Source organism: Biomphalaria glabrata, chromosome 8, assembly GCF_947242115.1.
Source record: "Biomphalaria glabrata chromosome 8, xgBioGlab47.1, whole genome shotgun sequence".
Lineage (NCBI taxonomy): Eukaryota > Metazoa > Mollusca > Gastropoda > Planorbidae > Biomphalaria > Biomphalaria glabrata.
The window spans coordinates 20716011-20739744 of NC_074718.1; the positions used below are offsets into that span (position 1 = coordinate 20716011).

General features: G+C 39.6%; 1 protein-coding gene across 6 annotated transcripts in view; it reads right to left on the reverse strand.

Annotated features, from left to right (window-relative positions):
• LOC106067518 (vesicle-associated membrane protein 7-like) overlaps positions 1 to 23734 on the reverse strand; it is a 138860-nt gene that overhangs the window by 61555 nt on the left and 53571 nt on the right. For all 6 annotated transcript variants that reach the window (XM_056038957.1, XM_056038956.1, XM_056038960.1 and 3 more), the window contains exon 2: positions 16272 to 16423. In XM_056038957.1, coding sequence (XP_055894932.1) covers positions 16272 to 16417 — 146 coding nt within the window. In that variant the 5' untranslated portion in view covers positions 16418 to 16423. The remainder of the gene's footprint in view (positions 1 to 16271; positions 16424 to 23734) is intronic.

The window sequence follows — 23734 nt, forward strand, 5'->3', positions numbered from 1 at the left end:
TAAATTTCCTCCTTTCTGATGCTTTTACGGCCATAAGTGCAAGCAATATTGCGTGCAATTCGGCCGTAAAGATGGAGCAGCCATCTGGGAGTCTACGGGAGATTGTTTTGCTCCGAAAGGAGCAGGCACACGCGACCCTTCCATCCATTTTGGATCCGTCTGTGTAGATGGTGTCACAATCTCCGTAGCTCTCCTGCAGTTCCCTTAAGTGGACTTGTAGTATGCTTGGGTCTGTATTTTCTTTTTTGAAATTAAGGAGGGATAAATTTAATTTGGGTTTATTCATTAGCCAAGGAGGGTTCTGAGGGGTTTCTATTTTAGAGATTTGGTCAATGGGTGGGGTTAAATTTTGGATGGGTTCTCTCATTCGAAGGCCCAACGGCTGTATGACGTTAGGCCTTCGATTGTATAATTCTACCTCTGTGGGGTTAAATATGGAGTCAAAAGCAGGGTTCGTGGGGTTGGATTTTAGCTTGACTATATACTGCATTGTTCATTCTTATATCCATGGGGAGTTCTCCAGCCTCCACATGGAGACTTGGGATAGGTGATGTACGAAACGCGCCGAGACAGAGACGCAGGGCAGCATTTTGTATTGGTTCCAGTATTTTTAGGTACGACTTCCTTGCTGCTCCATATATTATGGATCCGTAGTCTAGCTTGGATCGAATTAGACTCCGATAGAACAGCAGCAAGGTATCTCTGTCAGCTCCCCAGTCCGTATGGCTGAGTACTCTTAGTATGTTTAATGACTTTTGGCATTTCTTCTTAAGTTCCTTAATGTGGGGGAGAAAATTAAATTTGGAATCTAAGGTGAGGCCTAAAAATTTTGTAGTTTTCACGACAGGGATCTTCTTTTTGTGTATAAATAGCTCAGGGTCTGGGTGGAGTCCCCTTAGATTACAAAAATGCATACTAACTGTTTTGGAGTCTGAGAATTTGAAACCATTATAGTTTGCCCAACCCTGAATTTTGTTTAAACATAACTGTAATTTTCTTTCTAAGGTGTTCATGTTTTTCCCATAAGTAAGAATGACAAAGTCATCAACATACAAAGAGCACTCTATGCCAGGGGACAGCGCATTTATGATGCTATTTATTTTAATGTTGAACAGGGTGACTGACAGAATGCTGCCCTGGGGTACACCCATTTCCTGGTCATGAGTGTCAGAAGCGGAGTTGCCCACTCGAACCTGAAATTTTCGATCTTTAAGGAATTCCTCCACAAAACGGGGGAGGTGTCCCTTAAGCCCCATAAGCGCCAGGTCACGTAGAATGCCATGTTTCCAGGTTGTGTCATAGGCCTTTTCTATATCGAAGAATACAGCTACTAGATGTTCTCTTAGGAGTAATGCATTTCTAATATAAGCTTCCAGCCTTACCAGGTGGTCAGTTGTTGTCCGCCCCTGCCGAAATCCGCACTGGTAGTTTGAGATCACTTTATTCCTTTTCAGGTACCAGACCAGCCTACTGTTAATCATTCTTTCCATGGTTTTGCAGATGCAGCTTGTTAGTGCTATTGGTCGATAGTTAGCTGGGTCAGAGCCGTCTCTTCCCGGTTTAGGTATCGGTATAACTGTGGCTATCCTCCAGCTGTTTGGGAAAGCGCCTGTTTGCCACACACAGTTATAGACCCATAGCAGGACTGCCAATGAGGGTTCGGGAAGGTGCTTGAGGAACTGGTAATGGATTTCGTCTTCTCCAGGCGCTGTGTCATGTGACTTGTCCAGCGATTCCCTCAGTTCCTCAAGCGAGAACGGTTTGTTGTAGTCTTCATTGTTCTCTGACCTGAAATCAATGGGGTGTCTTTCCTCCCTGGTTTTGACTTTTTGGAACTCTGGCGTGTAGTGTGCAGTGGATGATTTTTCTGCTATTGAGGATGCAAGGCAGTCAGCTATTTCTCTGGGGGACGTGACAGTTCGTCCTTGGTTTTTCAAATGCCCTATTGCATTTGATTCTTTCCCTTTGATTCGCCTTACTGCCTTCCAAACCGTTCTAGCAGAAGTTTTGGCATCCAGACTGCCGACAAAACTTCTCCAGGAATTCCTTTTGGCTGACCGTATGGTTTGTCTAGCCTTTGCTCTAGCTATCCTGAATAGCTTTAGGTTTTCCTGGGAAGGATTCTTTATAAATGCAGCAAGTCGTTTTTTCCTATCACCAATAACACTTTTGCAAGCTGTATCAAACCATGGTTTGCTTGGCCGTTTTGGATTTGCAGAGGTTAGGGGTACAACTTTCCTGGCTATACTTAGTAGCTTGCTAGCAAAGGTATCAGCTGGGTTCTGTTCATGGAGGATATTTTCTGTGATATCCTCGGAGCATCTTTTTTGGAATTGTTCCCAATCGGCCTTATTCAGTTTCCACCGCTGAGGTGGTCCCAATGAAGGGAGATTGTTAGTAATGATGATTGGGAAGTGATCACTTCCCCGTAGATCATTGCTAACTGACCATTTAAAATCGTCCAGCAGTCCGGGGACGCATACGGTGAGGTCAATGCATGTGAGTGATCCAGTTCCTGGGTGCAAGTAGGTCGGTGATGCATCATTAAGTATGCATAAATCATGGTGTGGTCTGTAGTTCTACCCTCTCATGGGGGATGCTATCCTTCACAAGGATACAGACTCCACCTGATGCTCTCTCTGCATCCTCAACATTCTTGCTATAAGCACGTTAGCTTCGGAAGCTGATGCAATCTTTCAGAAATGTTTCCTGTAAGCAGACAGCTACAGGAGTCTCAGAGTCCATCAGTAGCTGCATTTCCTCGTAATTGGCCTTGAGGCCTCTACAATTCCACTGTACAATTCTGAAATCCATGGCTTATTCTAGATGACCTACTTGGAGCTATTTGGCCTTGGGAGGCCCCCGGAGGGGTTTCCCTTTATTCCAGTGACCTTGGTATTTTTATTCTTGGGTTTGGATGGAGAGGAGGACAACCCCCTTTTGGGGGAAGTCTTTCTCTCTGGAGAGGGGAGATCCCTCTGGTTAGAGCGGAGGTCATTTCCTCCTCTCTAGCCTCGGGCATCCTCTCCGCTTTGATTTCTCCCCTTAGGGAGTTGGTCAACCTCTAATTCGGTAGAGGTTGGGGTGTCTGGCTGGGTTCTGTGAGGAGAACCTGTGTCAGACATGATGTCTCCGGGTTCTCCCGGAGTATTGGTTTTGACATGCTGCTCAGTCTCCATGCTCTCATCAGCGAGCACAGAGAACCTGTTCTTTAGCATGACCATAGGGCTTTCTTGTTTCTTCAGAGGTGTGTTCTTTGGCGGTGTTTTCTTTTGAGTTGGAGGAGGAGGAGGGGGTGGTGGGGTCAATGTGTCCGTCTGTGTGGCTATGGATCTTCCTATCTTAGCAACAGCCTGGGCGTAGGTCTTTGTCAAGCCGAATTGGCCCTTGGGTAGGGCCAGTACAGTCGCCGATTTCGCCTGGCTGAAGGTACATCCATTTCTTGCCTTGTACTCCTGCACGGCAACCTCCTGTTTCCACACAGGGCAGTCCTTGGAGTAGGCTGAGTGGCCAGCTTGACAGTTTGGGCACTTGAACTGGGCTGTGCAGCCCTTGTCCTCATGACCCTCTCCAGCACATCTGGCACACACAGTGTTCCTCTTGCAGACTGCCGCGCCGTGTCCATAACCCTGGCACTTGAAGCACCTCATGGGGTTAGGTATGTAGGGCCTCACTGGAACTCGTAGGTATCCTGTCTTCACATACTCTGGCGGTGTCCTAGTTCCGAATGTGAGGATAATAGTGGCGGTTTTGACCTCCTCACCATCCCTGCGCCTGGTAATGCGCCGGGCATGGGTGACTCCTTCAATGCCCTCCACCATTTCCTTCTCGGAACATTCCAGTAGGTCCCTAGAGCTGATTACACCTCTGCTGGTGTTCAGACTCTTGTGTGGCATGACTTCCACTTGGAGATCACAGAGTCTTCTGCATCTTAAAAGCCCATCAGAGTGTGTCTTGCCATCTACTTCTACAAGAAGTTCCATTGATTTGTGTAGCTTAGACACACTCTTGGGCTCTCCTACTACTGACTTGAGTCCCTTATAGATAAGGAAAGGGCTCAGCTTTGTCAGACTTTTCCCCTCCTCTGTGCACATGACCACCAAAAATGATGGCCAGGTAGTACAGCTTTTTGTGGCCTCCTCCTTTTTTGCCTCAATGCGGCGTCTCTTGCCCAGACTTAAATCTGGGGCAAGTAGTTTGTTGGGGTTTTTTGTCCATGTATATTCTTGTTAATTCGGCACCTGTGCTCCCCACCCGCCATCGAGTCCAACAAGGGGACGGGCCATTCGGAAGTCCAGAATGAGCCCGCCAGGGCCACACAGGTGCTATACTCAGTCAGCTGCTGCATCGGACATGTGTCCGATACAGCAGCTCCCTGATTGACCCTCCAGCCACCACCCTCCAGCATAGGTCGAAGATTCGACCTATGCTGGTAGCTCGGCATGACCAGCCGATTGACCCATAGCGGGCCATCTGGGCCTCAGGTCTAGGGGAACTTGGAGCCAAAGTATTGTGTTGTGGTGGTTTATCCTCAGATAGCCACCACTCAAACACCAGGATCTCTTTATCCCCCCTTACCCGTCGCAGTCCACGGCAAACGGACTGGTCTAGGAAGTAGTGAGATATTTAGAGATAAGGAGACAGAGTGATGATCAATGAAGGCAGACTGGGGAAAAGAGGAGGCAGACACAATGATAGAAAAGAAGTAGGGCACTTTTGAGCTCCAAAAGTTCTAAGGAAAGAGGAGCGCAGTTTAACGTCATGTCTCGGGACGGACCTGCGAGCCGGCGTCAAAAGAGCCTTTACAAAGAGTCCATAAGTATCATCAATATCCTCAATATCAATATTAAGTTTCTCCAAGAGTGCGTCCGATGCACTCTTGAAGAGTTGCCAGTCTGCTTTGGCGTACACCCACTTACGTTTAGGGTAGACAGTTTTCTTAGTCGTTCCGATATCAATTGAGACCATTAGCGGCAGATAATCCGACCCCAAGTCTCCCAGGACGTCCAGACGACTTTTTGCGACTACAACCGCAGACACCAGGCACAAATCTGGTTTCGACTCCCCCCCCCCCCATGCCCGGAGTGAATGAGTGTTGCCGGGGAGTCAACGTCGTTAAGGAGAACCAAATTTGTTCTGTCGCACAAGTCGAGTACCTTTCGTCACGAGAGATCGGTTGTTGAACAATCTAGAACCTGAATTTTGGCGTTGAAATCACCCTCCACTACCGTCCCGTAGTTGCCTGTTTGCGTTAAATGATATTATTCTGAGTTGCCCAGTACCAGTACCATGTTTGGGCCTGGAGGGACCTTCCCTCTTGATTTCCTTTGCCGAGCTATTATTATCACTTTTGGTATGGAGGTCACGACTTCCCCGTCCGTGCTTTCTGTAGGGTGGCTTCAGTGGCGTAGCTAAAGGGGGGTTGGGATAATTTGAAGATCCCCCGGGCCCCCACTTGAGGGGGGCCCCTAAATGGGTGTCCGAAATTTGTTTGTAAATACATAAATTAATATATTTGAATGACAAATAGTGTCAACGGGTGTCCTCTTTTTCAACATTTATGGATTAAACTTATAACAAAGACTAAACCTAGATCTAGGTCTATCAGTACGTTGACATTTTAAAAATATTTTTTTTCCCAAAGAGATCAAAGTTGTTTTACATTTTAAAATGCAAATCTTTAATAGATTTGTTGCCGAATTATTTCCTTTCAAAAGAGACCAAATATGTGCTTGCAGCAAGAACTAAGAATATTTCTCTCTGTGTTGCCACGAATAAAACTGTATGATATACATTCCAGGTATCTTGTTACCTTTACTAATAATAGATTTGAATGGCGAGTATTTTAAGGTTACGCTAATTAACCTTGAAGCAAAATTTACAGAATTGGGTATAACAGATCCAATAGTTATTCTTAATAATGCTAAAATTGTCCATTATTCGGGTCTGGCTTCTATAATTCCAGAATTAAACTTCACACTCGAGTTATTACACCTCGTTTCATCTTTCCTCAATCCAATGGAAACATGCTTTTCTAAATTAAAAACAAATAAACAGTTCTTATAGAGTGATAAAAGAGTGAATTGCAAAGGTGGGAAAATGAATCAAAAAAACTAAATGCATGTCTTTTCGTCAGAGGAAATTTCACAATCATGGCATATTTTTTATTTGTGAAATTAAACAAAATATTATTCTTTCTATGGGAATTTCCCCCATGCCGAGTTGACCAGAGTGGGGCTACAAAACAGCGAGACGCAAAGGTTAAACCTATGATAACGCAGCCACAATGACTGGCCGTCTGTCTAGCCTGCGCATACGTCTGTTGGGCATAAATCCAAAAAATCACTCTCTCAACCTGGCAACTTTTCATTCTGCTGAGACAGATCCAACAATTGTCACCTTTTTTGGAACTGTACATGAATTTTTCAACTTTTTTTTCCAAATTAACCCCAGAGATGGGCCAAACTGAAAGAAGATGAAGTCGGGATTTAGAAAAAAAAAAAAAAAGTAATACAAGAGAAGAAGCTACGTCGGGAGTTTCCTTGCATCTCGACAAAATCATGATACTGTTGAAGAACCTTTTTGAATCAACAACTAAAAGAATGGACACTAGAAGCAGTGCACAGAATCTGTTCTGTTGTCAAAGATAGAATTAACATACTGTAGACATTGATTAACAATAATGATAATTATAACGGATACTGTGATTATCAAAGTAGACATAGAAGACTCTCTTTTTATTTCCGTCAAATCCTTTTGCTTTCGAACAAAACATAAACAACAAACTATGGCGTAATATCATATAATATTAGCACATCCTTCCTTTTGAAGTTCTTAAGATTGATATCTACTAGGAACTTTAACAATTCGACCACTTCTGGTTGTCTTGACTGGCACAAGAAGTTCTCTAAACGTTGGTCTATAACTGTCTGTTTCGTTTGTTCCAACAGTTTGTTGTTTATTGTCTTCATCGGTATCATAGTACCCAGAGATGTCTTCAACGAAGCTCTTGTTAAAAAAGCGTTGATTTCTTCTGTATATTTTTCCATCGTTTGTCTTTATGATGTAAGATCTGGGTGATAAATGTTTTTTTATGACAACTGCTTTCTGACATGTTTGTCCTAGACGAACTCTCAATTTCTCTCCGACAGAATAATATTTAGGTAGTCTTGCTTTTGCATCGTATTTCACTTTGCTTTTCATCTGTCGTTCGTTGAGTAATGTCTCTGCATTTTTAGCTACCGATGGTTTCAATACTTTGGGATCAGTTGTAATGATGTCCATGAGTCTTCTACTCATCAGCAGCTGTGATGGTGCATACGGCAGTCCGCTTATCGGAGTATTCGATACTCGAGAATAGCGAGATATGGATCTTTTCCACTTTTGTATGCTTTGAATCCTTTTGCTTTCGCACAAAACATAAACAACCAACAATGACGTAATATCATATAATATTAGCACAGAATCTTCTTCATGCATTGGAAAATTAGGAATTGTTTGCCTATCTGGAATTCTGTTCAAAGCTCCTGCGCCCAATTAATATAGTTCAGAAGTGTGATAAAATACGTCCTCTCAATACAGAACTGACCAGTGCGGAACTACCCCCCCTCCTTTTTACCACTAGTTAGCATTGTATAGCCTCCTCTCAACACTAAACTGACCAGTGTAGAACACAAATATCCTATTACACCAAGGTTAGATCCTACCACCAAATTATAGGCCATAAACACACATCCCAAGTTACGTCCCAAACCTCGAAACAAACGTACGCGGCCATTAAGTTCAGGGGCATTAAAATTGAAAGTTACGCCCCAAACGCCAGAACAAACACACGAAGTCGTAAAGTCCGGAGGCATTAAAATTTGATGTCCACGTACATCACTTTGAGTCGGTACTCCTAACGCCCATGTCTATTCAAATCGCTCCCGTCCGCTGTACCATGGAGCGATGGTCCAGCCTGATAATTATTGCATGGTTCCTCTTTCATCCTCCTTCGTTCACCCCCCCCCCCAGGTCGCGGGTTAAAGAAGTCAGTTGAGTGAGCCCCAAATGAAAAGATTGGTCCAATTTAACAATTCTAAATTCGAAAGACTCGATGGCCATTGGATCGTCACTACTCTAACATACCGCTGGGGAACCTATAAAAGCCGGAGACGAAAGTTTCAGGTTAATGCCATTCCAGATCAGAATCACTGAGAAGTCAGAAGACTCTCAAGTCGACGATTCATTTAGGAACTTGTGTGAGGCACAACATGATAAATATTTTGTTGGTATTATATAGGCACATAGACAGGCACAAGCAAAACGTATCCTCCGAATACTGCTAACTCAGGTCACTTCCATTGCGTCATGTGAGAAATAATTCTCAAAAACTATCTAAGGAGCACAAAGACACAAGAAAGGCTTATCGTGGCTTTAATGTCAGTGAAGTCACAAATACTACAAAGTATCGATGTAGATGATGTTATAGATGTCTTTGCTGCACAGAATGCACGACGTGAAGCGATATGAATTGAGATTTGTCACTTGTGCATTATTTAGCTAATAAACAACGGTATTATTCATTAAAAGAGTCTTAATAATTATTTTTGTTAAGTTTACTGATATACTGAACCTATTTGATTTTGGGATTCTATATTTTTTGCGTACATTATCTCATGTCATATATCGAATGTCAAAAAGCAAAATCACTAGCTACGCCCCTGTGTGACTTGGCTCGACATGCGTCGAGGGGCGTTGGCCACCTGGCAACAACCCTTGTTTAGTTTTTGCAGTCAGCATCTTGGAGATCGACGACTGTAGCAAATTTTTCGAACACCAACCCGTCGCCAGGATTGGATGAAAGGGGCTTATTGAGTTATGCCCATCCTCGGATTTATTAGATACATTTGTATTGGCCATGCCAGTGAAATGCCCAAGGAAGGCGAAGCTAGTTGCATGTTAGACTGAGGAAAATTTCCACAGATGAGACCAGTGCTACCTACTGTTTTGACATGATTAGGATTTAGTTATTTGTTTCGGGAATAAGGGGACATTTTTACTTAATGTGACCTAAAAATAGGATAGGTCATAAGACCAGTGACCTGTACTGTACTAGCAAGTTAGTCCAGTGGTACTTTGTGGTCCCAATTATATTATCTAGGCTAATAACTATAGCCTCTAGATGTATAATACTACCGAGACAAACAAATAATAATTCTGAGATTTCAGTTGCAACAAAAAAAAAAGAGTTTATTTACAAACAAAAGGAAAAGATCATGAAAAATATAAATGGCAATAAAGGCTCACCAAAAGAAAATGACATAATGACACTAAGCAAAGTAGCAAGACGGTTTCCGGTCAATATAATGAAGGACCACCATCATAGAGGCACAATAATGTCTTATGCCGAAAAACCAAAAAGATGGTTTACAATAATACCATACATGCATTAACAATGAAATGACGTCATTCATGAGACATTTTATGTCAAAAACCAAAGCGAGGGTTTACATTAGTTTACAATAATACATTAACAATGAAATGACGTCATTCATGAGACACACTACTGTCTCGTATCTAAACAAAATATGTCTTTCAAAAAAAAAACATACAGAAGAGGATAAGAGACTAAGTAGACCTATATACCATTTACATAAATCAATTTAGTACTAACAAATTGATAAAATCTACTTAGCTCATTATCGAAATACTCTTCCCACAACAGTGGCACACTCCTCTTGAGTAACACAACAATAGTACAACACAAGTATGAGTTAAACAGTATAAATATTTAATTCAAAATACACTGGTCAGTTGAAAGGCTCAAGAGAGAGTGGCAATCGTAAACAATTGACAGGGACTTAAATCAAGTACTAAAGGGGGCTAACTCTAATAAAAAAAAATAAAGGTAGCAACCCTTATTGTCCCTCTTGTCACACTTAGCGACAAGTGACGTGACAGATCTTTAAAAAACAAGAACGCTCTAAGTGACGCTACAAAAAAGACGTTTCGTGTAGAGCAGTAGAAATAACAAAGAATAGATATACGGAGTTACGGAAAGACATTGGACGGATCCCTTCTTAAGTATTAAAGTATTCAAGATTGTTTGATGCTAGCGTCGACTACTATTTGTTGATTGTTTGGCATTTCGCCGGTGTTCCTGATTTGGTTGAAGGTTACCTCATGATCAATGCATTGATTACATTCAACACCGCGGAAGAGCCATAACACTACCCAATGTAAAAAAAATCTAGATTAGAAATCTAAATTATGTCTTTTTAAAATGCGAGTCACGTTACGAGGTTTAATAAACATTACTATACCGAGTTGTTTTAGCATTTTATTTAAAGAATTTATTCCATATGACGTCAAAGGAAAAAAATCCAATACGTCACACGACCTAGTTAGACTAAAAAAATATCATCTATTATTCTATACGAGCAGCTTGTTGAGGGTTCATAGACATTGGTGCACCGAGTGATTTCTTTTAGCATTTCATTTAAAGAATTTATTCCATATGACGTCAAAGAAAAAAAATCCAATACGTCACACGACCTAGTTAGACTAAAAAATATCATCTATACGAGCAGCTTGTTGAGGGGTTCATAGACATTGGTGCACCGAGTGATTTCTTTTAGTATTTCATTTAAAGAATTAACTTCATATGACGTCAAAGGAAAAAAATCCAATACGTCACACGGCCTAGTTGACTAAAAAATGTCTTTTATACGAGCAGATTCTCGAGGGTTCATAGACATTGGTGCACCGAGTGAGATCTTTAAGCATTTCATTTAAAGAATTAACTCCATATGACGTCAAAGAAAAAAAAAATCCATTACGTCACACGTCCTAGTTAGACTAAAAAATGTCTTCTATACGAGTAGCTTCTCGAGGGTTCATAGACATTGGTGCACCGAGTGAGTTCTTTTAGCAATTCATTTGAAGGCTAGTTAGACTAAATATGTATATAACATATATATAAAAGGATTAAAGACCATTTTTTTTGTTATGTCTGTCAGTCTGTCTGTCCGTCATGTTAATAGCGAGAAAAAAAACTAAAAGTTATTGAAAATCTGATTAAAATTTAATTTCCATTCCGAAACATCGCATTAGTTTTAACTTTCTATAATAGATTGTTCCGGATGTTTATATATTTATAGTGAGAGAAAATAAGAATTCCAGATTAATCAAATATCGTTAATAAAATTTGTGGGATGGTCCATAGCCTTATGGAGAGATTTTCAAACCATACTTTGGTGTTAGGAAGTTGTTTTCCTTAAAAATCGGAACATAATATTAACGATAATTAGATTTTCTAACGTTTTAGCTAGAAAGTTAAATGTAGTGTAAGAGAGAAGTGCGATTTTACATAGAGTTAAAATATTTTTCATAAAAAATCCGGAACAACCAATTTTCGTAAATGAGAAAATTATTTGTTTTATTTATTAGAAGAGGGATTTCAAACATTTATTAGCGTTATTTTAGTTTGCTTAAAAAATTAAAATATTTCGGCATTAATGGTTCACTGCATCAGTGGATTAAAGATTTTCTGATAGGGAGAGAACAAACTGTAATAATAAATGGCTCTAAATCAACACCGATAACAGTAAACTCAGGTGTACCACAAGGAACAGTATTGGGTCCACTACTATATTTAATTTACATAAATGATTTACCAAATTGCATTACTTCAGGAACAATAGTCAGATTATTTGCAGACGATTGCATAATATATAGAACAATAAAAATAACACAGGACACAGATATTTTACAAAGAGAATTAGATGAATTACAGAAATGGGAATCAAATTGGAGCTTGTCTTTCCACCCAGAAAAATGTCAGTTGTTAAGAGTAACAAAAAAACTAAAACAAATTAATTCCACTTATCTTATTCATGGCAAACCAGTAACACAGACTAAAAACGCAAAATTCCTAGGTGTTATAATAAATGAAAAACTGTCATGGAATCCACATATTGATGAAACTACAAAAAAATCAAACAAAGCATTAGGATTTATTAAAAGAAATTTCTATAAATCAAATAAGAACATAAAACTAAAATGTTATTTAACCTTGGTTAGGCCAATAATAGAATATGCATCCACCATTTGGGACCCCTCAACTCAAGAAAACATTAAAAAACTGGAACAGACACAAAATAGAGCAGTGAGATTCATAACAAACGAATATTCACATTTGACTAGAGTAACACCTTTAGTAAAATCACTAAATTTAGAAAGCCTTCAGGACAGAAGGCTCAAAAGTAAAGTAGCAATCATACATAAAACACTGAACCATAATCTTCAAATACAAAAACAAAATTTAATAAAATACTCTGAAAGACACAGAAATAGAAAAATAGAGCAGTGCGATTCATAACAAACGAATATTCACATTTGACTAGAGTAACACCTTTAGTAAAATCACTAAATTTAGAAAGCCTTCAGGACAGAAGACTCAAAAGTAAAGTAGCAATTATACATAAAACACTGAACCATAATCTTCAAATACAAAAACAAAATTTAATAAAATACTCTGAAAGACACAAAGATAAAGGCACATTCCTCGTCCCATATGCTAGGACAAATTTGTACAAACACTCCTTCTTCCCTAGTGCTATTAGAGCATGGAATGGGTTGCCTGAGCTAGCCAGGAAAACCAGTGACTTGGCTGAATTTAAGTCTTTGGTTAATATGCATGACTAAATGCATGACGCGTAGGGCGTAATCATCTTCTTTTTTGAAGTAACGTCTGTATTATATAAGATAAGATAAGATTAGATTTTTCATATAAAATTCGGATAATTTTTGGCGACGATTTGTAAGAAAATTAAGGTAATGTAGGTCCATTTCTTTTTCGAAACAAAATCCGAACATTCTTTACCGATTAAACAACTTTTATTATGTTTCGGCAAGAAAATTAACTGTAAAATAAGTCTAAAAAGTGATTTTCAATAATCGTTTCCGGGATTTCAAACAATGATTTGACATAATTTATTTTTTATAAAACAATATCCGGAACAACTTTATAGTTAATGAAATATAAATCAGTATAGATATTTTTATTTAGCATTTATATGCTATTTACATTAAAAAACCGGAACAATGTATTAAAGATCATGTGTTTATTGCAACGTTTAAGCATGCAAATAAAATCTAATATAAGTTAGAAGAGCAAACAAATATTCGCTGGCATTAATTTGTTTTTCAGAAAACATCCGGAACAATCTATTATAGATACTTAAAACTATTGCAATTGTCCTGAATGAAAAATTTAAGGTTAAATCAGATTTACAATAGCCTTTAGTGTTATTTGTTAATCTAATCGTGACGGACAGACCGACCAACAGACAAAACGCACAAAAATAAGATTCTTTTATTCGGAAGGGGGCACTAAACCAAAAATAAATAAAATCTCACTTTACAAAAAGTTTAAGGAATTGGTTTAGCACCGTGACATGTAGCGATGTTACGCTACTACACGAAAAGTCGCTGCATAAAAAGTCCATTTAAAAAATGTGCGTGATATTTACATACAAAGTGCATTATTAGCCTTTATAAACAAACAGAAATGTTTTCTTTTAATTTTAGCAGCTTGTTGACCAGAAAAAACACCTTTAACTATTATTTATATTTGTTGTAAACATTTCTTGTACATTTTATTAATATATTTGAATTAGTGATACTGAAAATACACAGACACTGTACATCTTTGTTAGCATATTGTAACATTGCCTCCCTTACATTTACATAATTGTTTTAGAATTGGTGTATTTTTATGAAAAATCGCTTGCATAATTAATTTTATAAATTAAACGGTTTGATTTTAGAAAACCAAAATTAGCCGTTGCACCTAAACTTTTCAAGCCGCATTTAATAGTGAAATAATATTTTCCATATCTCTTCTAGTTTTCGAGATCTGAGTGTGACAGACGGACATTTCGCACAAACCTAATAGCGGCTTTTTCCCCTTACGGGGGCCGCTAAAAAACTGGCTTCATTCATATTTTACTATATCTAAAGTATTTCTTTCAAAATGACTGAAATATATATATTGTTGTAACCCTGCCTTGCACCAGTGCTTGAGGTGCGCACTAGCGCACTAGTGAACGTAAACAGAAAGACACTAAAATGGAGAGAAGAACAGTGCATCGGGGATTGTGATGAGTCTGAATGTTTGGGAAACTAAGAGGCCAACTTTTGTGCTGCCTGAAGGTTGTAGTAGGGACCTGGAGCGAAGCGGGGAAGGCTGTCGTTGGTCCACATTTGGGTGAAGTAGCAAAGGACTGGTATACTTAGTAGTAAGACTCTGAGGAAGCTGAAGGATGGTATGTGTTTACCCTAGTGAATAAACACAACTATTTATTTCCACTTAAACTGTTTTGAGTTGCATGCCTTATTCGTTGAGTGCCTAGCCGAGAGTTGCAACAATATATATATATTGTTCGCGCTATTTTGTCGGCGCTACTAAGTCCGCGTTATTTTGTCGGGGTACCGATTTAAAATTACATTAAACGCACTTATGACCCGTGAATTCTAGTATCCATTACGTTTGAAACATTTGGTAGGTGTTTAAAGCTTTTTTTGGCATCGCGCGCCTGTTAATTCTAGTATCCCATACCTCCGCCCTCAACATACTGTTATGAAGTGTGTGATATGTGTGCGTGTTTCAATTGCCTGAACCATGAGGATAAGTTTTCTATTGACAGAATAAATTCTGATTTAACCATGACGGCATGATTAAGCCAATCGCATTTTAAGGTTTTAAATAGGCAAATGAAAGCGGTAATGAGAAGTTAGTGGGAGACAGAAGGGCGTATGTTTATTGCAGTTTTTGAAGTGATCTGTATTTTGTTGAAATTGTTCATACATTTATGTTTCTACATACATCTATATTAAAGTGGAAAGTTATATGGATCTATATTTTTAATAAAAATTATGTTCATTTTTGTTTAAAAAGAAGTGTGTTCAAGTTTTATTTTTATTCAAGTTCTAGATTGAGACTGCAATACGCTTACAACAATTTGGTTGCGCTAGCTGTCTGTCACGATTTGTTTTGAAGAGTAGTATTGTCTCCCAAACCAAATCACATGACATGAAGAAACACGGTTTAATATATTTTTTTTTTCGAAAAATCTGGAATGACATAAACTATTTGTTTTCTTTTACATACACAATGTGACATAATAGCCTGGTCAGCCATCACTCGCCTGGCTTGCGCAATGAGGCGTGAGACTACAACCCAACTACGGTACATAAACGAATACTATCATTTCGTTTTTATAAATCATGACGAGAAAATAAGTCAGCCAGTGGTATTTCGTGCCTTTTTGTACATAGAGTCTATATATTTGGCCGCACCCCCCTCTTTTTTTTCATCCTGCGCATCTTAACCCTTCACCATGTATACTTTTTGCCCAAATGCTCTAATAAATACTTTTTTTTAAAGACACTGCCTCCTTTATACAACTTATAAAACGCTTATTTTTTCTCGTAATAACTAATGAATGTAGGATTTAAAAAAATTAAACTTTTTTTACCCCCACCCAGATTGTTTTCAGTGTCCAAAATGTAAAAATATGCAGAGTGCTAAAAAAAAAAAAAAGGAAGGAATATATGTTGTGCTATTAAAGATTGGTATTTATACTTAATAAAATTTTTTTAAAAGTGTATAGACCTACTGCAACCATTATTTGTAACTATCGAAAACTTTATACAGTTAACAGAAGTCTTGCAGTCTTTCTTAAATTTTAGCGCTTAAATTGCGACTCTTATCAAAACCGTTTCTTAGCGAGCACGTAAGAGGAACTGTTACGGTCGTAGCGCAGCACGGTGTGCATGAATAATGGTGCGAATTTGTGTAATGAATGGAAGTGATGTTGAAAAGGGGAAGCTGGGAGAAATTGACAGGAAGGGAAATGAAATGTTCGTATTTACATGACTTGTTGTAATATTAAAGTATTTATAGAGTAATAACCTGAGAGTCTATTATTATTTCAAAGAGTCTTGTGTCGTAACAGGAACCTATGGGCAAAATTTCAAGCAATTCAGTTAAACTATTCCAGGATATTTTAAGATAGATTAGTCTGTAAATGAATTCATGAATGGCATTTCGCACGAGTGTGTGTATATATTTATTTGTTTTGTTTTCTCAGCCATTAAATGAATCATTGGTCATATTGTCCTTAAATATATTTTTTTAAACGTCTACGTGTGTAATCTATTAATTGTTGTACTTATTTGACTATTAGATAATAAAATTAAAAAATAAATAAATGATGCCTACAAACCTTCCATGTGAGTATGTCAATTTGGAATTTTCTTGTGGAATTTTCATTAATATTTGCTCAGTAACTTCTGTGAAGTTTCCTGCACAACTGGCATATTTAGCCAAAACCGTTGTGCCTCGAGCCACGACCGAATACAAAATAGGCATATTTACCTGATGGAAAAAAATAAAATAAAAAACATACTAAAAATTTTAATATTTCTAGCCCTAAAATTCTATATCCTTTTTTTTCTCTTTCATTCCACACAAAAAATAATTTTAAAAATAATAATAATTCTTAGGCCCATCAACGTGGTCTTTGTATATTCTAATGAAGCGGCTCCCCTTGAATTCTAAAAGCGCATAGCTATACCTGATACTCGTGCTAGGCTACTGTTGAAATAGTTGACTATATACTGATACCGTGCTATAGCTCTTATCCATCAATAAAAAGGCCCGCATGCAACGCTACCCCACAGCTAATAAAATGTTCTAACCCTCAAATTCTGTAAGTCCTTGTATATTCAGTAAACCAAAACACCAAATTGTGTAAGATGGTTGGACAGAGAAATATAGAGGTGTATGTATGTGTGTACATTATCTTTATTACATTCTGACCCTTCATTCTTTCGGAAGGCGTTGTGCCCTAGAATTTCTTCCTGGAGTTAATGGAAAAATTGTAGACTCCCCGCCATTGCCAGCAAGGGGGTCTGGGGTAGCGCTATGAGCTCAGTGCATTTTCCTGCTATTAAAAAGTTTTATTTCAAAAACCTAATTTGCTATTCTTACTAACTTAGACCCTCCCGCGCCGTTCGGCGCATTTGCCGTCAAGCTGTTTTCACAAAAATCTGTCACTGGTAATGTCTGAAGCCTCTTCCCACCTGCTCTGAGGACCTCCATAAATGTGTGGCGCCAAGTTGTATTTGATAGGATGCCATCGCAATTCTTATTATGCGTAATTCATTTTGTCGGAGAACATGTCTCGCAAACCTCATGCGACGCTCTGTCAGAATCTTACTAAGGGGTCGACTCCCAGTTCGGCATAGGATTTCCTTGATTTAGACCCGATCTCTATAACTGACTCCTAAAATCTGTCTTAGCCATCTTTGTTGAGCCACATTTAGTGATTTTCAATTTCGCAGATGACTATTCACTGCACTTTATAAATGGAGCCCCGCCACTGGTAGAAATTGTTTAACCTCGCTTGAATACGCTCTTGGAATTAGGTGACTGTAGCTTGCTTTAGATTTTATGTCGAAAAGGGCAGTTTTATCGTCAAAATCATCTGTTGGGGGTTTTAAAGGGAAACTCCGATGGTTTTTAAAATATTAGTTATTGACATATTTAAATTTTGCGTAAAAAGTTGTAGTAGTAAACATTTTACCACTTTTTATTTAAATGCTTAGAAACATTTATATTTAATAAATTAGTAAATTCTTGTCATCTCCAAAAAAACTGGGTTCTTTGAGATTTTGTTTTTAGGTTAGGCATAAGTCACTTCCCTCAACAATACTGAAAGGGAAACTAGATTTGACCAATTGTATCGCTTCATTCTTACAGTAGCTGTTAGCCTGTTAGGCTTAGTGACGGCCTGTCAAGCGCTATGGTACAGAGATTGATAGATTTAAAAGCATTAGGACAACCAACTCGAGAAAAAAAAAGTAATATTTTCATCTAAGCCCCTCCCTGTCCCAGAAGTAAATAGATCGTGTGTCTGACTGATTTGAACAAACTGGTCAGTGTAAGGCTAGTCTAGACTACGTGTAGTCAGTCATGACAAGACAACCAAGCGATAGTGTTTGTTGTGTGTTGAGTGGTCAGGCGAGAAGATTCACACTGCCGTAGTTAGTCAAGCTCCTTTAACACGCTTTTTTTTCTTTGCTTACAAGATCTAGACCTAACTGCTTAGATGAAGATATATTTCTTTTACGAGAACGTAAGCGTTACTGTATGGTTTTCCGTTATACAGTAAGTCAATAAATTAAATTAATAGGCATTTAATAGGCTTGCGTGACGTCACATAGAAACCCGGTGAAAGTCTGACCGTTTTGGATGCGCAGGAAAATTACGTCAGAAAAATATCAATTACTAAGTTATTATTTCAAATAAAAACAAAATAATAATATATTCATTATCTGTAAATTAAAACACATAATATATCAAAAATTGTCAAAACCATCGGAGTTTCCCTTTAAACTAAAAATCTCTAGAGTTGTTTTTTTTTTCTAATGCCCTATTGCATTTGATTCTTTCCCTTTGATTCGCCTTACTGCCTTCCAAACCGCTCTAGCAGAAGTTTTGGCATCCAGACTGCCGACAAAAATTCTCCAGGAATTCCTTTTGGCTGACCGTATGGTTTGTCTAGCCATCCTGAATAGCTTTCCTGGGAAGTGTTCTTTATAAATGCAGCCAGTCGTTTTTTCCTATCGCCAATAGCACTTTTGCAAGCTGGATCAAACCATGGTTTGCTAGGCCGTTTTGGATTTGCGGAGGTTAGGGGGACAACTTTCCTGGCTATACTAAGTAGCTTGCTAGCAAAGGTATCAGCTGGGTTCTGTTCATCGAGGATATTTTCTGTGATATCCTCGGAGCATCTTTTTTGAAATTGTTCCCAATCGGCCTTATTCAGTTTCCACCGCTGAGGTCGTCCCAATGAGGGGAGATTGTTAGTAATGATGATTGGGAAGTGATCACTTTCTCGTAGATCATTGCTAACTGACCATTTAAAGTCGTCCAGAAGTCCGGGGACGCTTACGGTGAGGTCAATGCATGTGAGAGATCCAGTTCCTTGGTGCAAGTAGGTCGGTGATGCATCATTAAGTGTGCATAAATCATGTTGGAGGAAGATATCCTCCAGCATACGACCTCTTGTGTCAGTATTGTTGGATCCCCACATGGTGTTATGGGCATTGAAATTCCCAAGGATTATATAAGGCCGGGGGAGTTGTTTCAATAGTTCCTCAAAGTCTGTTGGGTTTAATGGAGCGCCTGGTGGTAGATACAGGCTGCAGCCTATTCGCAAGGAATATTCAAGACGTGATTTTATTTTGATTGTCAAAAGCAATAATGTTTCATAGATTCATTTGGCGTTGTAAAAAATGTTGTTTATTCTGTAAAATGTTTTACATGTTTTGGATGTTCCTTCAAAGTTAAAGATAATTAACTTCCTTATTTTTATTTGTATTTTTATGAAAAAATAGCTTGCATAATTAATTTTATAAATTAAACGGTTTGCTTTAAGAAAACCAAAAGTAGCCGTTGCACCTAAACTTTTCAAGCTGCATCACACGGTGAAAAAATATTTTTCAGTTCTCTTCTAGTTCTCGAGATCTGAGTGGAACAGACGGACATTTGCACAAACCTATTGCGGCTTTTCCCTTTACGGGGGCCGCTAAAATGAAAGGTTTGCATATAATTTATATTCCGAAATTGATAATTGTAGCTCTAAATTTTAAATTTAATAATTAGCGAGCAAAAAAAAAAACATCATAGGAATGGTCAAAGTATAATTTGTTTTTGCTATTGCAATGAATGGAGAAACCCATTAGTGGAGCAGGTTTATAATTTAAGATCTAGAAGATAGAGAGATGACTAAATTGATTATGGAATAATGTCATAATACTCTGACCAGTGCTTAGTATTTAGTTGAAACTTGGTGCATAGTTCTAAAAAAAGTTAACACCTTCATATTGATTAAACCGCAGACCAGGATTTGTTTAAAGTATTGCAATGAACATTGAAAATTGGAAGGAAACAAAGCCCCAAAGATTTTAAACGAGATGATAGACCTTTTGGGCCATGTAGTTCTGAAAAAATACCGGTACTAAAGCAAATCCATTCCACTTATGACATATCAAAAGTTGATCAATTATTTTCCGATACCGTATTGTTTCTTAATCTCCGATGATGGAATACCCAAAGAAATAGCAATCAGAGAGTTATTTAAAACAAAGTTCCCCTTTCAGACCTTCCGATTTATAGTGCAGATGAAACTATTAAAAAATCAAACAAAGCATTAGGATTTATGAAAAGAAATTTCTACAAATCTAATAAGAACATAAAACTAAAATTTTATTTAACCTTGGTTAGACCAAAAATAGAATATCCAACCTCTGTTTCAGACTCTCTCAACTCAAGAAAACATTAAAAAACTGGTAGACACAAAATAGAGCAAAATATCTAGGGGTGACCCTGGATAGAAAGCTGACAATGCTCCAGCACGTCCAGGATGTTGAACGAAAAGCCTCGGAGAAGTTAGCGTTACTAAGAAAGCTGGCCAGCATAAAGTGGGGTGCCAAAGCTGACATGCTACGCACATTGTACTTAGAGGCAGTCAGATCACAAATAGAGTACAGTTATACAGTTCAAGTATACGCTAGTAAAACTGCCCTTGAATCACTCGACCGAGTACAAGCACAGGCCCTACGTTCATTTGTGGCACCTTTCGGACAAGCCCAACAAACGCTGCTGAAATCTTAACAAACGTGGCACCCTTACATCTTAGGAGGGAGAGGGCATTACTTACGGCCTATGAGCGCTACAAAAGGGGCGACTCTAGGCTACGCACCTCAATTTTAGTGCGACAGTGGAGAGAGAGGAACCGCATCAAAATGCGATCGTTCCTCCATATTGCGGCCAATTTGTCTAATCCGCTGGGCTCTCCACTGATAGAATCCCTATTAGGAGAATTACTACGTGCCCTCCGTGGAGGAGATAGCCGGCCCCACAAATAAACCTGTCCCTGATAGGGCAAGAGGGAGCCACCAAGAGGCGACTAACACCTGCCATTCTCCAAAACTTGGCATCCATAACCATAAAATCCTACCCATCAGATGCCATTTTCTGCTATACCGATGGGTCGGTACTGAGGGACCCTGATAGATCGGGGTATGGAGCCCGTATCGTCTACCCCGACCGGACTGAACCAGACAGGCTCTATGGTCCATGCGGGGATGCCGAACTCACAGGGATAACTCGGGCGTTCGAGGCCATTAGGGCCCGAATGCTCCAACGCGAGACTAGTACCACTACGGTGGTGCTGGTCACTGACTCTCGCTCCAGTCTCCAAGCTATAGGTGGCGGGGGGGAGGGTCGCCCGTAAAAGAAGAGGCAATCGGCGCCGCAGATAACATCCGCCGAGCTATTGGAGCTGTCGTTTTCATGCAGTGGGCGCCTTCACATTGCGGCGTGAGGGGCAATGAAACGGCAGACGCCCTCGCAAGGGAGGGTGCTTTGGCAGCCACACACCTCGAAGCACCAAGCACGTACTTACAAGTAACGGCACAAATCCGAGCACTCATTCATGAGAAGTGGTTAAAGTCCTGGGAGGAATCCGACAGAGCACGTGGTGTCTGGCAGCACATGCGTCACCCAGATCGCGACGATCCCAGGTGGCGACTGAGGAGATCAGAGCAGTCAATTATTGCGCAGTGCAGGTCGGAACACTGTCCTATTGGGGCATACTTTGCCCGGTTCCGCACTAACTTTGACTCCCGATGCCGTCACTGTGGAGAGAGCGTCGAAACAGTGTCGCATGTCTTGTACGAGTTTCCCCAGCTCCACGAGCTAAGGGGGTGTGACAAGTCAAAAACTCGCTGTCAGAGTCACTCTAAATTATCACAGCATTAATTATTATTTTTCATTATTTATTTATTTTATTTTAATTATTTCTCCATCCTACCCCTAAATTATTCACCCGCCACACCTTTCCTCTCTACCAGGCTAGACTTAGTCCACCACCTTGGAGAAAATTAGGCCAGTCCTTTCATTTATCTTCCCTTGACCGGGGCAAAGATACGCTCAGACTCTTTGATCTCATCGGCAGGATGTCTGACGCCGCAATTGACTCCCCCCCCCCTTCTTGGGTGGAAGGTAGGTCACTCTCCCCCCCCCCACGTCTCTCTTTGATCTAAGAGATTACACGGGTCAACACACCGCGTGATACTCCAAGGTGCGGCTCAAGTCTACTTCACCCACGTGTAAGATAATGCTAAGCCTAGGACATTTCCGGTGTCCGCCCACACTTTTCAGGCATATATATAAAGTTAACCAACTCAAATCACCCTCTCTTTCTCATTCGAGCTGAGCTATCGAGTCTGGACTATATCACTCATTCTTTCTCCTAGAGGAATACCTGGGGGTAAGCCGAACTTAATCACAAGTTCCACCTCAATTACTTTGGGCTATTTCCATTGGATATTATCATGTGTATTTTGCTTAGTTCATTTATATTTAATTAGTGCATTGTGTATTTCTCACTGGCGTAAGTAGAAAACATAAACATGTCCTATGTATTTATTTGTATACTGCATTACCCTGTTAATGCTACGTTGCTCGATTGATAGTTGATGCAACCATGTATATATTTGTACATCTTAGTCTACTTCCTTTATCTCGGTTGACCGCCTTGATAATTTTACTAGCGCACTGATACTGCGTTTAGAGAAGATATATGAATTCTCTCCCCTTTACTCATTTTACTCTAAGGAGAATTGCGCCGCTTGAAGGGACATTCAAGCACGCTCCATTGTTCTCGACCCACGGTCATATGTAAACAATCATCTGGGTCGCTGACCATCGCCCAATTCAACCCCCCCCCCTTTTCTTTCTCTATCCACCTGTGTTGTTTATTTGAGACTATTATTTCCCCTTCTATGTACATTCTCATATTATTATTATTTCCCCTTTTATGTACATTTCTATATTGCTACTAGCAGCCATCTATTATTCCAAACCCCATTTGTCATCTTCTCCCAATTATGCTCTAAAGCAATTTTACCAATCTGACGAATGCACCTCAGTGGAGGGCATCGATAAGATGCATGAGAGACATGTCCTAACTTGTCTTTGTTTATCCGCAGCCTCCCTCAGGTGTCTGCCTATTTATTTGCTGTTGCTGTTCAGTGTCTACACGACACTACTCAACTCTACTACTTGGCGCTATCGGCATTGCCCGCCTATTCGACAGCCCACCTGTCAAGCTATTAGGTGCGACGTCCCTATGGGCTCAGGTCTGTGTGAGACGTCATAGCTACGCCAACCCTCTGCAACTCACTGGACATATCCTGTCAACTACGCTGCCCACGGCAGATCCGCTCTGCCCGCAGTAACCTTGTGCCCACGGTAGCCGGCCACCCGCCCTACTGTGCCCACTACAGATAATAGATTTTGGGGATTGAGACTCCACAAGAACTATATCGCCGGCGTCCCTCTATCCGCTAGAGCGCCACCTCCAGCTGCAGAACCTCAAGCCAGGACACAGCCAGCTGCGACATCAACAGGAATACCAGCTAAGTCAGAGGACAAAGTGACATACTCTCTTATTATGTGCAAGAGTGATGATTAAACATAGGATATACTAGAGATAGATGCAAACCCTCCCCCTTTTTATTATTATATGTATATTTATGTAAATAAATATCCTTTATTTTAACTTTTGTATCTATCTTTCATTGCTTTGTCTCGTTGCGTGTCTGCTCCCGATTC